The sequence below is a fragment of the Gymnoscopelus braueri genome, assembly GCF_963280865.1.
Source record: "Gymnoscopelus braueri genome assembly, chromosome: 3".
Lineage (NCBI taxonomy): Eukaryota > Metazoa > Chordata > Actinopteri > Myctophiformes > Myctophidae > Gymnoscopelus > Gymnoscopelus braueri.
The window spans coordinates 38,710,824-38,729,246 of NC_137612.1; the positions used below are offsets into that span (position 1 = coordinate 38,710,824).

Genomic DNA, 18,423 nt, shown 5'->3' on the forward strand with positions numbered 1-18,423 from the left:
GCATGTTTATCGTAATGATGAATCAATCGATTGTGTTCCCCTGGCCCACAGGTTGGCAATCGCTGGTTTAGGGTTTAGGGTTCAAACCCCCGATCCAGCCTCAGGTCAATCAGAGCTGTCACAGTCAGGGCCGGCCCTAGGATTCTGGTGGCCCTAAGCAAGATTTATTTTGGTGGCCCCCCCAAAACACTCCTAGAGCAACCAATAAAACTAAACGCATGCACGTACGCACATAGAGATGGACAAGTGAATTAACAACAAAGCTCTTGCTTTATTTGGAAAGGCTATAAAAACTTGACTTAAACAATTAACAATTGAAAGATTCAAACAGATATATAATCAACATATTTAAATCACAATTAGTGCAAAATATTCTAAATTAACTTAACACTACAATATTGCACAAAACTATAGTGTAGCTATAGGCTACTGTAAAACTATAGCTAGTCATCGCTTGACCGTCATACAAAAAGAAAGTCCTCAAATATTTGCCTCCTTTAAAGTTAAAGTACACATCTTTCAAAATAAAGTGAACACAGAAAAGTATCGCACATTTATTAACCACACAACAGATGCCATTGTATCCAAATATGTAAATTACCACATTTGCACTATGTCCAATACGTCCAAATAATATTATATTGTAATCTACAAAAATACAATTTATCATATCAAGAAAGCAAAGGTTTATCTTAAAACTATTAAGGCAATTTGGACATGGTTGTGTATTAAAATTTCAAAGCATAACACAATTGATTAATCAATATTACATTCATTACTTTTTAACCAGCTTGTCAGGTAAAATGTTATTGTGTCTATGTTAAGATTCAAGTTGTAGCAAATCAAAACATTACTTTAACATTGGTACAGTAGGTAGGTATAGGCTAGCTAACTAACAGGCAAAGCTAGCTTTATAATGGAGTTTAACATTATTATCATCCTACTCAGGTTAGCTTAAAAGCAATTAAAAAAGAAACATGCATTCTCTAACGTTTCAAAACCAGGATATAACTATTATAATGTATCTATTTCTAGACAGCTGTTTCATTTGTCCAAAAACATGATTGTATGTTGCAAGAAAAACAACTCAGATTAATTTCAATCAGTTAATTATAAAACAAATTATCACAAACCTTTATCCTGTGTTCTTTTGGTCACCTCCAATTTCCTCTTCTTTCGCCCTTCAGCGCCAGATAAAAAAATTATTTTTGGAGGCATATTGTTCATGAACTAAGTACAGGCCTAATATCAACGGCAGATGTGTATAGAGTGAAGTTGTGGAGGGGGAGGGACCACAGGTGTATTGCATTCAACTGCATGTGGCTTAATATAAAATCATACTGTTATTAGATATTTTCAGTTTTTTCAGTCTTATTAAATATCAAAAGGATAACGCAATTTTCTTTTGTCTTTTTAAAGTATTTTTGTGTGTGTTTAAAGCATAGCACGCTGCAGTATTGCACTGCAGACTGCCTGCTATGAACTCATAAATAATCAATACCTTATTACAGTATATCGTTGCTGCCAAAACCTTGTATCTCTATATTACATTTTTATGTCCGTAAATTAATGCCCTACTTTGTCGTACAAGTGTGTCGCACAAAAGTAGCGAAAATATCTATCTATAATGTCACATGTTGCATTGTGACATTGTGAGCTTGTAATCATTTTAGCTATTTTGGATACTTTTTTTTAAGTGAAAGTGGCTAAGTGTGCTGTGGGTTGGTTTATACATATTTAACCAATGAAAAGTATTAACAAGAGCTTGAGACTAAATAATTAATAACTACATTGGATCCATTGGAACACAGGTTATTGTTTCCATTTCCTGAAAACGTTTTTGAACATACAAGGTTTCTGTGATACATATATATTTCAAAATATGTGGGGACAAAACTTCCAACAAATATGGTTCTTATAGAAAATATTTCTCAGTGGGTATATAAACTGTATCTAGATATATCAAAAGATATCAAAACTGTATGAATATATTTTTCATTAGATCATGTTTGAAATATTCACGCGGAAATGTGTTTGAAATTGTACCTGTCTTCTTTGCGCCGCGGGGGGCCGCTCACCCCAGCGTGACGCAGTGCCGCCCATGGTGGGCTGTCATTCCCCCAGAAATAACATGACTTTGAGTGATTAAACTGCTCCCCGCCAGAACAGCACAAACTGAACAGTTATGAATATTAAAGATCCTAATCGCCTCATGCTGAGCTTTTCACTTCGCCCCCCCCCTTCTTCATGTCTTCTTGTCTTGCGGGGTTCACAGTCAGAAAGCGAGGGCCTTTTTCACCATGAAGGCTGGCAGGCAGGCGGAGGCCGTTTTGTCTGGTTGACACAGCCTGCTGCTCTGGGGGGACGTTTCCTTAACATACATTTTGTTTTAAATTGTTAAACTGCGGCATTATCAAACATAAATGTCAGACAGTCTACATTTCCCAAAAGGAAACGCAATGTATTTCAGTGATTGTCAACCATTTTTTGTTTCAAGGACCCCCAGTTTGATTTACATTAGGCCAGTGATTCTCAAAGTGGGGTATGGGGACCCCCAGGGGTCCTTCGGGGGTCCTTCGGGGGAGTTCCAGGGGGTCCCTAGATATATGTATCTGTCAGTCCTTGTCCCTTTTATGCCCATATATGGAGATCCCTGATGTGATCAGTATATGCCCGTATATTGGAATGCCCATATATGAGCATATTGGTTGGATCGGCGGTTCTGGACAACTGGATAGCCGAACTACTCGACGGCGGGCACTGCACTCCCTCGAGTCCTTGCCGCTGCACACGCTGAGTTTGAAGTCGGTCGGTCCTATATACGCACATGCGGCATAGCGGTTGGATGTGTGGCTCTGGACAACCGGATCCCTGTATCTGTCAGTCCTTGTGTCCATATATGGAGCTGACTGATTTGTTTGCAGCTGATGCCATGACAACACATTGAGGTTAGACAACACACTCCATATTTTTGCGGAGCTGCATTGGGTACTCCTTATATGGTTATGGCCGGCCCGCCCACCCGCCCTCCCATAAGCTCATTTTAATATAGGATTTAGAAAAATCTCGAAAATGTTTGAACTTTTTAGATTTTTCTCTTCTGGGGGTCCCTGGCTCAAAACATTTTCAGATGGGGGTGTCCATGGCCAAATACATCTCAATGTGGGGGTCCTTGACATGAAAAAAATGGAGAACCACTGCATTAGGCTATCCATTTTATTTGTATTCTTTTTCATCTCTGGGACTCCAATCCATGCTGTAAATCCTCACTGTTTATTTAACTCAGAGAGTGTACAAATGGAACCAAAGCGTCCATTTGTACACAGAGTTATAGACCAATCAATTTTGACATGGGGTGGTCCCTGGACCCTACATTGAGAACCACTGATGTAGGGATAAAAACACCCCATTGGCCATGAAAACTGTATTACCAGAAAGTGGGGTGTATCAAAAGCAAAGGCATGGATTTCCCCCCTCCATCCGCCCTTAATAAATCAAACCCTTCCGTTACCTATTGTGTTTTCACACAATACCGACCCTGTTCTATGCAATGTTTATGGTGGTAGACGTCGTGTAGGTGCTTTTCATGCCACTATCCATTACCGGCTTGTGTTTATGGTTCTTGACCTTGCCTGCAGGCGCACTGACAAATGGCCCGATAAAACGTGATGCAGTTTGTGTCAGGGTTACAATGGCTGATGACGCTAGAGGACACCGTCCTCTGTGTGCGAGATAACCGTCAGTGTCCCTACCGTGGTGTCATTTTCTGCGTTGTGTGTTTGGGTGTGGGTGTGGGGGTGTGGGTGTGGGTGGGTGTGTGTGTGTGCTGTATACTTGTGTGAGGGCCAAATGTCCACACAAGTATAGTGCAATTGTAGAAATACACATCCTCACAAGACAAAATTGTTGTTTTATGGTTAAAAAATATGTTTAGAGTTAGACTTACAATTAGTAAAAGATTCAAATTAGGGTTAGGATTAGCCATTTAGAGGTTAGAGTATTATGTTTAGGGTTAGAGTTATGCCTGACTTAGTTTCGTGCCAAATCTACAAGCTCACAACATGTCGCGGCATATTTGCAATTTTTCGCCAACTTTTTCCGACACTGTCCTTTAATTTAGATGTCCTCACAAGTACAGTAATGCAAACATGTGTGTGTTGGGGGGGGGGGGGGGGGGGGCTATTGCTTGGCCTTATCTGTGTCTAGGTCCATCGCACTGTGCTGTATCTCACTAGCCCGCTCATCCACTGGCTCTAAGCCGCTCGGGCCACCAGCCACCAACCACCACCAACATTGATGATATATCCCTGGTCCCCTCCATCCCACATCTCTCACTCTGATTCATGGGCTGTTTGTGTAGCCCATCCATCTGTTGGGGCCCAACAACACAGAAGCAGGGGGAAGACACACGGAGAGACGCATGGCTGTTTTGGAGCAGGGGAGTGGGGGGACTGCATTAAGCTGCTAGAGGAGAGATATGGGGACCCGGTAGAAAATGGTGGGCTTCTGGGGGGTGGGGTGGGGGGCGGCAGCGCAGGGGCTATAACTGAGGGAGCGGCAGCTGGAGAAAACGGAGAACGGACGGAAAAAACACGTGGGGCTACTCTCAGAGGGAGAGAAATTGATTTTTCTGGGGGGACAAAGAGGGAGAGATCCTTACTGACAGATTAAACGGCTGAGGAAAAGAGAGAGCTGAGAGAATGAAAGGGCAGATCATACTGTAGATCACTGGTAGACGTGCTGAGGGAGAGGATTGGGCGGATGTACTGTAGCCTTTTACTCAATGGTATATTCCTCAAGGAAAGACTTGCTTTGGTGTAATTATCGTTGTCCTATGTGTAACGATCACAGTCAGTGAGCTATGCACTGGATTCGATGGGAATCGATGGAACCACTGCGCCACAAATTATGCAAGTTAGGTATTTAACCACTTTCACCCTGGCGTGACCCTATGTTGGTCCTGTCTTAGTAGTTGAACATTAAAAGAAAAAGAAAAAAGGAAAATACGTAATACTGTATACACAACACTGTCGTATAACAAAGTATAGATCCAGTATAAAAAGCAGCAATCCGTCACTGTCACGTTCTACCCATGCTGGGCAAGACCTGGCCGACCGAGTGCCTAAACGGAAGTACCGGAATTTGGCGGAAGTACCGCCCAAGGAAATGACGTTGATGCTTTACAAATCTGTTGACATTTTCCGTGAATGAAACGAGTGTTGTGATTGGTCGAAAAAGATCGTTTCCGTGGGAAATAGGTACGACGGAAGTTCCGCCCCTATTTGTACTTCCATGTACTGTTGTTCTCATGTCTTACTAAATAAAGTACATCAATCAATCAATCATCAATAGACACTCTCTGCGTTAGGTCGTGACCAGGCTTTTCTCTTCGCAGATGAGTAAGGCTGAGAACGAGGCTATGTTCTACCCATGTTTCGAACCCAAGTGCCAAAATGTCTACCCTTGAGCTAAAAGGACATGCCAGCTTGCAGGGGAGAAATTGAATTTTTGTCAACTAGTAGTGGCCATACTTACTGTACATGCCACATAGAAAGGCAGGGAGATCATCTCCAAACACCGCAAGACAATGTGTTGTTATATTGTATTATCATACTGTACCATACAGATTGGTCAAAATAACTGTTTATTCACTAAAAACGGTTATGGATTGTGGCTTTTTAAGTGCTTAATTCTCAATACAGCAGGTTGTTTTTCAGATGTTTCATGTTTATCTGTAATTGAAAAATGTTGTCGTGTTAATATCGCCACGAGAGATTACCACTCGGCAATGCCCTTTATCAGCGATGACCCTCTCTTAACGGATGTCGCACAATTACTGTCGTTTCTATTGAACTCTCCGGGGCAATGACTTCAATAGGCCAAATAGCTCCTTGTATCATTGTTCCAGTGGTTCAACATTCCATTAGGAAATAAAAAAAAATATCATCACTACTTGAAGCCCATTCGGTTGATTAAATGCACAATACACAAGCATACAGACGCAGAGGAACACATACAGTATGATACAGCTTTTATGTCGTTATTTTTAGCAAATTACGTTAGCGTAGCAGATAAACTACTTTTTTCTCATTCAAAATCCCATGGCGTCTTTTAACTCACGTCATAAAAACTTCCAAAAATTTAATAAAAAACAAGTCTAACGATTCTGTCTGGGAGGTGGCTCTGTGTCGTTTGTGATATTTAGTTGTATTTGATACAGTCTGTGTTTGGAGGAAATAGAATAAAGTCTGCGATGGTACCCAGTATAACTTTGGAAACTACAGTAGGAAATCATGGGATTGACTTGTTGCCATTGAAGGATGTGATGTCCAATCAAAAACTTTCCAGACATTCCTTAGATTTCGTGACATAATGCTATCATTCATTTTGCTTGATCAAACAACTGAGAGCTGACAACACTACTCTCATTCCAACACGTTGTTAGACAACTCTTTCTGCAGTGTGTGACGTCACATTCCCTTTGCTCCGTGGGGACCGGGTTCTTAACAATGTAGCACCAGAAATCAAAGTGCTCTTAGCAGCACGCTAAATAGCGTTTGTAATTATAGAGCCCTGTGCACAGAATATTCTGGGATGTGAACCAGATCGCCCCCTAGGGGCCTGGGGGAACCTAGATACCGAGGCACAGCCTTGAGGGGAAGCGGAGAGAGAGAGGGGGGAGAGGGGGGCTGAGAGAGAGATAGAGCCACTAGGGTGTGGACTCTGCCATATTTGGGTGACTTGATGCTGTATGAGTGGTCTATAAATCTATAAGCTTCTACAGCGATAAGCCTCTGTTACTGTACTTGGGGAATGCTGTGTGGATATTAAGGGATATTTTTATGATAATTCAACATCAATGGACACGGGTTATGTGATGTTTGAACCGGGGGGACGATGATAACTACCACGCTGCATTTATCTTACAACTAAATACAGTAGTAATGGCAATATCAAAATATATAATATAAGTGTACAGTAAGTGTGTTTGACATACAAGCAAGCAATAACATTGCTGTACAGTACTTTGATTAGAAAGTACACCTGGTTTAAGCTTTCTGTAAAGTAAATACTGTCAGAATATGATAGCAATCAGTATTTGCTCGATTCTAATACTACTGTGAATATTATGCCCATTCAATGTCCCTGATTGTATATTTTTTTGTTTATAAAGACACATGCTCTTATACGGTATGTTGGTTGTCACTGTCGGGTGGAAACCTTTTATTTCCTAAAGAGTCTAGTCTCTCTTTGTCTCTTTTGCACACACTCACGCACGCGCACGCACACGCGCACGCACACGCAGATCATTGTCCTCTGACACCAAGATTGTTTGTTTGTTTGTGCAGAAGCTGGCCAGGGAAGCAGAGCAGCTGCAGAAGGAACATGTCTGGCAGGACGGTGTGAAGGTAAAGCTCAACGCCAACGGCCTTCTCCTCCACCCTTCCTCTTCGTCTTCCTCTTCTCCTCCTCCTCTTTCCCCTGGGTTTTAGTTTTCTGTTCCTACTGGCTCCCCACCTCTTTATCACTCTGTCTCCCCTGTTTACATGTGACTCTTCGATGACAATGTGATCAGCATCACAGGGGACAGTGTTGTATTAAACACACACAAACATTTTACATTTATTTATTCATTGATGTAAAACATTTTTTATAGCTTTTTAATTGTTTTTCAGAAACAGCTTGTTTTTCTAAAACCTTGTTGATCTGCAATTTTGGCTATTTGTGGTTGAAGAAGAGATTGTATACGTTTGTAAAAGCACACACAAACTCACCATGCGTGTGCACACGCACGCACGCACGCACGCACGCACGCACGCACGCACGCACGCACGCACGCACGCACGCACGCACGCACGCACGCACGCACGCACGCACGCACGCACGCACGCACGCACGCACGCACGCACGCACGCACGCACGCACGCACGCACGCACGCACGCACACACACACACACACACACACACACACACACACACACACACACACACACACACACACACACACACACACACACACACACACACACACACCTGCAGCATCTCTCTCTGAGGTTTGTCGATTCACAATCTCTAATCTGTGTGATTATTTACATGCTGTTTGTTCAGTTTCATGGACCGGAGCAGCTTGGATATTACATTTTCTACCTAGTGACCTTTAAAAGCACACGCGCGCACACGCGCGCACACACACACACACACACACACACACACACACACACACACACACACACACACACACACACACACACACACACACACACACACACACACACACACACACACACACACACACACACACACACAATCCCTGCTGTAAAAATTACCCCCTCCCCGAAAAAAAACCAGAAACCCTCTTTTAGTGGTTTGTGTATTTGCCTGTGTGTGTGTGTGTAAGCCTGCCTGCTCTGCTGACTCCCAGATTTTGCAAACACACCGATGCAAACACGCAGGTGCGCGTACACACACACACACACACACACACACACACACACACACACACACACACACACACACACACACACACACACACTTCGTGCGTTCCCCACTGTCATATTCTTTGTCTCCAGGGAGACAGGCTCGCTGTCATGGTACACTTCCCACAAATGGATTTTTAACCCCGTGCCTCCTGCGGGATATTTGAGAAAAAGCTTTAACTGATTTAAAAAGGAATAATTATGAGCCCCTCTCTTCCACTTCCCCAGCTGAAGTCCATTTTTATTCATGGTCTCTTACAACGGGGTGGCAGCGGTGGCCGTATGCGTTCTGTCCCCGCTGCTCTGAGGGAGGTGGGGAGGGGGACTAATGGCTGGTGTACCCCTCCTCCCCCCCCCCCCCCCCCCATACACCTGCACACATACACGCACACACGTTTGTATTTCTGTACTTGTGTGAGGATATCAACATTTTGAGACAGCATATGAGTGCTATTTTTTACAATTTCCTTACAATTTTCTCTACAATTTTTTACTCTAACCCTAAAGCCGAAAAGAGCGGATCTTCAAGCTCACGACGCGTTGTGAGCTCTATATCGTTTTTTTTTTCGGTACACAACTACAGTATAACTCTCACACTAACCCTTAATCCTCTCAACCTCTAAATGTCTAACTCTAAAGATATATATATATATATATATATATATATATATATATATATATATATATATATATATATATATATATTATTATTATTATTATTTTTTTACCATAAAACAACCATTTCTCTTGTGAGGACCAGGAAATGTGTACTCACAATGTCTAATTTTCTCAAATTCTACTATACTGATGGGGATTGGCCAGCACAAGTACAGTAATTCACACGCACACGCACGCACGCACGCGCACACACACACACACACACACACACACACACACACACACACACACACACACACACACACACACACACACACACACACACACCCACCGATGCTGTGTGTGGGTAGCCATGCAGGTGGTGGGGGGCTGAGTCCCACACCTGTTCATAGGAGGCTGCATCCAATACGGCATCAATACCTCTTCAAGCGGAAAAGACCACCCTCCTACCCCCACCGCCCACCCCCACTGCCACAACATCTCCGAGACCCTCTCTGTTTCTGATCTGTCTCGGTTCTCTCCCTTTCTCTGCATTTGTTTTTTTCTCTCTGCTACTCTCTGTCCTTGGGCTGAGCTGTGTAACAATATTATATCGATATCCTGATATGAGACTATACATATTGTCTGGGATTTGGGATATCGTGATGTGACAATTATTGTTGTCTTCTTTTGTGTTTTTAACATAGGCTGTAAAAACAATTACATATGTGTCGTCGCCCATTGATTTCTACAGACCCGCTTTGAAGCCACTATTTCAGCGATCCCAACTCTACGGGCCCCTGGGCCTGAGACCGATCAGGGCCCCCTCCGAGCAAAAAATCGATTAAACGACAGACCAGAGCCGGGGTGGTCAATCCCTTTTATGAGAAGAGGCCATTCTTGAGGCTGTTGGGACCCTTCTGACTGACTTGAATGAGCCCTCAGGCCATTGGGCTGTGTATGTGGGGGCCTATTGGGTGTGTAACGATACATTTGAACAGCGATACGATACGCATCACGATACATGGTTGACCATACGATACATGGACGATATTCGTTCATTTATAGCAATACGAAACAATCCAAAAATACGATCCAAAAATTCTGTGTGAAATGCATCTGTGGCCGCATGGCAAAACATATATCAATTTGGGGGTCCTTGACATAAAAAAGTTTGAGGGCCCCCCTGACCCTTCGGCCTAGGCTTCGCACCACTGGCGAGTGCAACCACAACCAGTGTGCTATTGGTGTGTAGGGGAGCGAGGGGTAGAACCCAATCACAAGCCCTGAAAGCATACCCTGCTTTATCATCAATTACAAAATGTATGGGACCATAATTTACAATAACACATATCATGCTGTGGGAAAGAAGACTTTAAAGTAGCGATTGAAAACATAAAGTATTTATGTAAAGGTTTCTATGAAAATAAAACCAAGTCAGGTCCAATTCCCATTGATGTGGATGGAATAAAAGTTTTTCTGCAGCCGCAGGAGGGGAATTGCCGCCACCTGCTGGGCCATTAATTAGAACTGCAGCAATTTTGTTACTTCCACAGTAGGCTGCCCTAGCGCGTCTGATATCTTGTCTAGAGGGGCGGGTTCAAAATCTCCGGAGAGAGAATCCGCCGGATCCCATTTGTTCACATATCTGTGCTCCCGCCCCCGCGTCCCTCCTCCTCCCCAATGTGCAGCATTGAGAGCCCTGACGTCACAACATTTGGAGCGACGCCCACTGCACTCTGGTTGGTTGGGGAAATCACCCACTTCTTATTCCAGGAACGTCAACAGGCTGGTCCAGGTTCCACAGTGGCTTCAAAATGAACAGAGAAACCTTGGTGACTGGGTTTTAATCACTTAAGACCGATAAAAAAAAGAAAATTTAAATTGCGAAAATAGTAGCAACACATCGCAATGAGTTATGAGCTTGTAGATCAGATTTTTGCTATTTATGACAAATTAAAAAGGAAATGTATATCATCGTCACAATAAGATATTATTGTCACAATATCGATATCGAGGTATTTGGTAAAAAAGTTTGTGGTATTTGATTTTGTCCATATTGCCCAGCCCTACTTGGTTCTATGGCTGGACCATATGACTTCAAATCAATACCACCATTATTTCAAACTTTTGGCTCGATTCTGATTAATGAACAATTATTTTAAAACAATTGTGAAAATAGCAGATCTACAAGCTCAAAACACGCTGCGGTGCGACTTGTTGTAACCTGTAACCTCGCATTTTTTTGTACGCCACCAAATATATATATATATTTTAAAATCTGCTCCACGGTTCTACGATTAACCTACAGGAGCAAGGTTAAGTGGGTTTTTAGTTCTACATATCGGTTCGATATATATTCGGTTCATTTGCCAGCCCTATACTCGGTTCTCTCTTTCTGTCTTTCTTTCTCTCTGCTTTTCGGTGCCGCCCCCACCCCCCCATCATGTCTAAAACACCCCCATCCCCACCCTCTCATCTCCATCACATTCAAACACCTTGCTGCTTATCTGTCTTGTGTGTCTGCTTCCTCCATGAGGCATGAAAACACTTTGAGAAATATCACATTGTCGCAAACGCTGCAAATGAATCCTAATGGCGCTTCCTCCATTAATAATGTATTGCGGCTGATTTCATTTGCTTTTATAATTAGGCCAGGTAATGAATCTCGGCAGGGGCGAGTGTGAAACCGTTTAAAGGAAGAAGAAAACACACACGCACACACACACACACGGAGGAGGGGGGAGGGGCGGGGATGAGTAGGCGGAGGAGGTGAGAGAGGAGGAGATAGGCCTCATCCTTGTGAGAATAATCATCGCTGTCGGGTGGAAACCTTGTATGTCCAAAACTTCAGGACATGCAAAAAAAGAACCTGTGTTCTGTACTGATCTAATCAGTGGCGTCGTTACGCGGGGGCTTCGGTGGCTATAGCCACCAATGTTTTATCCAAAGCCACCAATAAAAAAATAGAAAATAAAAAGTTTTTTTTCTTAATTTGAATTATATATCTATAACCCTAACCTAACCCTAAAACCGAAATAAAGTAACACAAAACGGGGGGGAAAGTACCCAAATCCGCCGAAATCCGCGGAAAAAATCGCGCGCGCAAAGCGGACACATGCACGCGCGCTGCATGTGTCCGTTGCCTGGGGGGCTAAGCCCCCAACCTAGTAGAGACCTAGCGACGCCTCTGGATCTAATGTGGTTATTATTTAGTCACAAGCTCTTGTTACTACTTTTCATTGCTTCAAGATTTATAAAAACACAGATAAAGACGTAACCACTTTCACTTTACACATTTTTCTGAAATAGCAAGAAATAGCAGACCTACAAGCTCACGGCGTGTCGCATTGTGAGCTTGTCGGTCGGCTATTTATCCTACTTCACACTCCTATACGACGAAGTAGGGCGTTCATTTATGAACAAAAAAACATAAAAAAGTTGAAATATGGAGATACAAGGTTTCTGCCCACACAGCGATGCTATTTCTCCCTGTTTGTAGATATGTGTGCCTCTCTAATTTGTGTTTGGGTGAACAGGCGGCTGACTGGCACACTAATTAGATTAGTGCTGCATGCTGGCTGGGCATTAGCAGCAAACACAGAGCATCTTAAACTAACAGCTCTGTCAGTCTGTCACACAGAGCAGAGAGAGGAGCTTTACCTGCAAGACACTATAGGGCTGGGCCTTATGACTTCAAATCAATATCACAGTTATTTCAAACTTTTGCCTCGATTACGATTAATGAACAGTTTTGTTTTAAACCTTGAAAATAGCAGATCTACACGCTCACAACGCGCCACATTACGACACGTTGTGAGCTATTTAACTTTCTTTTATTCAACTTTGGGCGATTTTTGCATAATGACCAAAACAGGGACACCAGGTTAAAAGTGGTTGAATCAAAACTCTGGAGTTTACTGTGTATGTGAGGCGTAGGCCAGTCATTTTGGGGTGGCTGTAGTTTGTGGGTATGAGGCCGTCTGGTAATCAGAAGGTCACCGGTTTGTCGCCCAGTGCCCCCAGTATACGCATTGAAGTGTCCATGAGCAAGACACTTAAAGGTACATAGGATAGGTGTTTTTTCTTCAAATATGTGTTAAATAGCTCTATAATCATTGCTATATAGGGTGTCTCCCTGTATCTCCAGCTCTAAATAGAACATGCATTCTATGGTCAGAATACCAATATTATCCAGTCAGGTAAGAGAAATCGCACAGGACACAGATAAAACAAGTGAAATTGGAAGTGATGACACAACACTAGAACATGACGTATTATGGGGGGGGGGGGGGGGGGGGCTTCTAGAAGGATGTTTTGTGATTAAGTTGTTTGGTATTAGTGTGTTTGTGTTTTCTAAATAGACGTTGTGTCGTTAAGTTGTTTAGTAAGTGTGTGTGTTCATTGGGATGTGTTCATTAGCAGCAGGTTGTGTACCTGGGCCCGGCCCATCTGCTTCCTCCATTTAAAGTGGTGACATCACAGGATCTCAACGACATGCCTGCTCCTCACCACGGCTGCTATCGCATCTGTTACACACACACACACACACACACACACACACACACACACACACACACACACACACGCATACACACTTGGTTCACATACACGTGCATAAACACTAGCACTCATTAACGCATGATTGCACACACACACACACACACACACACACACACACACACACACACACACACACACACACACACACACACACACACTCACACACACGCACAGGTTTGTATTACTATACTTGTGAGGACATTAACATAATTAGGACGGCATCGAAAATAGCAGAGAATTTGCTGGGAAAAATAATATATCTACAGAGCTTGTAAATCTGCAATTGTTTGGTGTGTGACATTGCTGCACAACTAAATGTTAAATAGGGAATATACTTGTGGGGATGTTTGGTCCTCACAAGTATAGTAACACACACACACACACACACACACACACACACACACACACACACACACCCTCTCGCGGCGTAGCTCCAGTTGTTAGGTTGTGACCACGCTGGATGCAGGAGGCCATGGTTATGGACATCGAGGTGTTGATGGTAACAACTGTTGTGATGGTCGTTGGGGGTTTTAAATCCATTGGAATGAAATGGTGTGTGAAATAGACATTAAAGTGTTTGATCGCTCCTGATTTCTCAAGGTCAGGAGCCCATCCTTCTGTGACAGTCTCTGTGTGTGACAGTCTCTGTGTGTCTCCAGCCCCCATCATCCATTGTGTTGAGAGTCGATCCTTCCCCACGGTGACACAGTTATATTTCCGTATGTTTTTTGCAAATCTTCATGGGACGGAGAACCGGTATTCCACAGAAACCAAGAAATATCAAACCTCTTCTCTGTGTGGTGTTTAAATTGCCACACCGACAAGCCAGGGAGAAACTGTAGGACATCAAATTTCTGTTTTCTGATTTTAAAATTATAATACATTTGAGTGCTTTGTCTGTTTTACTGAGACAGACGAACATTGATGATATTACGTTTAATATCACACACCTTTAAGAACTCCTGTAACTTTCACCAGATAAAAATGTATAAATACTGAGTAAATAAATAAATAACTAAAATTATGGCGATACAGTCGTGGCACGATATATTGTGATATTCCTAATATGTTGTAGCAATGCTATTTCCTCGCAGCTTCCTTGGGTCCTGATTCTCCTGAAGGCTGCACCCCACCACTTACACGGGGTAGGCCACCCGGCACAGGCACCCTTTTGTATTTGTTCGTTTTATTATTCTTCCGCATTTTTTTGCAGTTCTTGGTTAACCATGCAGTCGGTTTTTAAGAAACTTGGCAATAGCTCATGAACCGTTGGACCTACAGCCATGAAACTTCATTACACATATGTGTATCCTCATGAAGAAAAACTTTGCCCCTTTGACCTCTGACCTTTAGATCTTCCGGCAGCCATTTATCAATTGCATGGTGGTCTTTCTCTCAAGTTCAGTCTATTATGTTTCTATTGGTTATTGCACATTTTGCATATTTAGTTTTGCATATTGCATTGCTTGCTTGCACCGTCGGATTAGTGGATCTCCCAACAATATTTATAGAACCACAAATCCCCATTTATGGAGTAGGCTGATGTCATCAATATGATGTCATAGACTAGCCGGTCATATTAATAACTAGTGTATTATACCAAGGAAGGGTTTAATAGCCTACTATGTGGCTTTCATTTGGATTTCAGATATCATGTTGATGTCATATCGCCGTGATGTCATATTGACAATTATACGGTAGGCTATAGTTGTTTGCCTCTAAATTGACTTCCAGTATAACATTTAAGTTTAAAATGGTTGTTTTGAGCATAATATGTACTTTATTTGAGTATTTCTATTTTTGGGCGGTGCAACCGCCCCTATATGTGAGGTTTGGACATCGACATTCGCTGCACTGTGATTGGCCACCAACACCCCTAACCCCTACACATTCAATGCAAATCACTGGCCACCATTGTACCCCCCTAACCCTGCACCGTGATTGGCCACCATTGTACACCCCTAACCCCTACACATTCAATGCTAGCTGTAATATGATTGGCTGACTTTATTGGCTGACTCTATTCAGGACTGTGATTGGCTAGTGAAACACATGACACATGTGCATAGCCCTATAAATAGGACCATGCACTTAAAAAAAAAACATCTATGGTTTTTGGGCGGTGAAACCGCCCCTATATGTGAGGTTTGGATATTTGCACACCAAATCCTGCGCTGTGATTGGCCACAAATGTACCCCTCTAACCCTGCACCGTGATTGGCCAATCACAGTCTATTCAGGACTGTGATTGGCTAGGGAAACATGACACATGTGCATAGCCCTATAAATAGGACCATAACTTAAAAAATACCATAAATTTGTTTTTTTTAAGTTATGGTTTCTTCCATCACTTCTTCCATCACTTCTTCCATCACTTCTTCCATCACTGTTATGACCACTGTGATCACACCGCCCACTTCACACTGGGTGTGATTTTTTTAAAGTGAATCGCCCATTGTGGACCAACCATTGTTTATTTATTGTTTATTGTTAATAAATAGCACCACCCACTTCAGAAATATTACTTTTCTTTAAGTGAACTTCCATCACTGTGATGACCACTGTGACCACACCGCCCACTTCACACTGGGTGTGATTTTTAGATACTTAGTGACTTTCACTCCTCTACATTTCAAAGACAAATATTGTATTTTTGACTAACCTATTTCAAATATAGTGAAAATAGTAGATCTACGTCCCAATGCAACACTTTGTGAGCTTGTACATCTACTATTCTCGCTACTTTAACTCAAGTACAAATTTCACCTACTGTTGCAACTTTCACTTGAGTAACATTTGATCAGAAGTATCTATACTTTGACTCAAGTACCACTGATAATAATCTGTATTAACAGTCTCTTTTAGGCTACCTGAATACCAAACCAATGGTATGCATAATGGCACTGTCAACACACTTCCCTTTAACACATGCAGGCTATACAGTACAGTATGTATATGGTACAGTACAGTAGGTAGATAAGCACCGCTGTCACTTAGTTAAATGGTGGCCGGCATGTCGAGGCATCGAACACGGAAACACTGCATGAAACAAAGGAGGGAGATTGTGAAAAGAGAAGAGAGGGCAGACGTGCACTTTTCCATCAGATTCTGATGTGGCAGGCTGCTGTATGTTTGAAATGCATTAGCGCTAATAGCCGTGCCATTAGAAGAGGGAGGGAGGGAGAGAGAGAGAGAGAGAGAGAGAGAGGAGAGAGAGAGAGAGAGAGAGAGAGAGAGAGAGAGAGAGAGAGAGAGAGAGAGAGAGAGAGAGAGAGAGAGAGAGAGAGAGAGAGAGAGAGAGAGAGAGAGAAGAGAGAGAGAGAGAGAGAGAGAGGAGAGAGAGAGAGAGAGAGAGAGAGAGAGAGACTCTCTGATGGGTTACTATGATGAAGCCACGAAGAGGTAAAATTGGGAGAAAGAACAGAGTCGGAGGGGAGAAAGACTGAGAGAGAGAGAGAGTGACTTACTGTAGTGGTGATGAAGTGAGCGAGAGAGGGAAGGAGGCGGTATGTGAGAGAAAAAGCAGACAGAGATGGAGTCATCTTCCAGGTCATTTACCACAATCATCACTCTCTAATCAATCAAGCCTTTCATCATAGGCCAACACAATCTCTATCTCTCTCTCTCTCTCTCTCTCTCTCTCTCTCTCTCTCTCTCTCTCTCTCACGCTTTTTATTTCTCTCTCTTTCGCGCTATCTGTTCAGTCTCTCTCTCTGCCTGCACCCTCTTCCTCTCTTTCTCTCTTGTTCATTACTAACCACCGGCATTCATTCATTTTATTTTTGTTCACACGTGTGTTCAGCTGTTCAGACACAATGTATTGTACACATGCAGTGCACTGCACACAATAATGTACAGTCATCACCTCATGCCCACATAGGGTTCCTCTTATAAAGTCTGTATTTTTTGTCCTGTAATTCCATCTAAATTAGCACACCGTTTCATGTAAAAGTATCCATCCTAATTAAAGAGTGTACTAAATGGAACCATAAGGACCCATTTGGTTCTGTTCCACCACATGAAACCTACAGTAGCATCCTTATTCTGGGCATGTCACAACATTCTGCAAAAATAGCAGATCTACAAGCTTGTAGATCTTTTAGAATCTAAATTCTACAAAGGTCATCTATTTTCAATTAAGAAATTTGGTATAGAGGGGGGAAAAAGACCCCAGTCAAAAACATTGTGTATGTTACTGTGCAGTGACTATGTTTTACATTTTGGAATATGACCATCTGCATTAGATCTCCTTAAGCCATGAAACTGTTTTCGGGCAACAGTTGCAAGGTCTGCCATCTTTTGTCCCTGCCAGGCTTCCTTATGTCACAGTTTGAGATAATTGGCCCTTCAGTGGAGATGAGAGTCATTGGTGAAACTCTCTCAACCCCACCCTGGAAGCTATAACGTCTTCATTCCACTCACCCTTACGGGTCCATTTGGGTCCATTTTTACACTCTCAGTGTTAAATTAACACTGTGTATGGGCTCCATTAGCCACAGAATGCATTATGTTTTATGAGGGCACTGAAGGGATTCAAATCTGTACACCAATGGTTGGGTTTTTCTTTTTTTCATGCCTCTTGTTTCATTTCTCATTCTCCACCACATAGTCATTTTCCACCACAGTTTTTTGTCTCTTAGGAAGGAATGTATATGAATGTAAGATAATTTTTCTTCCATCTTAATAGCACTGTGTCCACGAACATCCATTTTAATATTTTAGTTGATTTCTTTGTGCTGATGAACTGAACTGAACTGAACTACTCTTGCATAGCCAGACGATCAGA

General features: G+C 42.6%; 1 protein-coding gene across 2 annotated transcripts in view; it reads left to right on the top strand.

The window, feature by feature from the left end:
• The window catches only part of cacna2d2a (calcium channel, voltage-dependent, alpha 2/delta subunit 2a), a 291,322-nt gene that overhangs the window by 128,349 nt on the left and 144,550 nt on the right, over nucleotides 1-18,423 (top strand). For both annotated transcript variants that reach the window (XM_080424714.1, XM_080424715.1), the window contains exon 4: nucleotides 7,350-7,409. In XM_080424714.1, coding sequence (XP_080280840.1) covers nucleotides 7,350-7,409 — 60 coding nt within the window. The remainder of the gene's footprint in view (nucleotides 1-7,349; nucleotides 7,410-18,423) is intronic.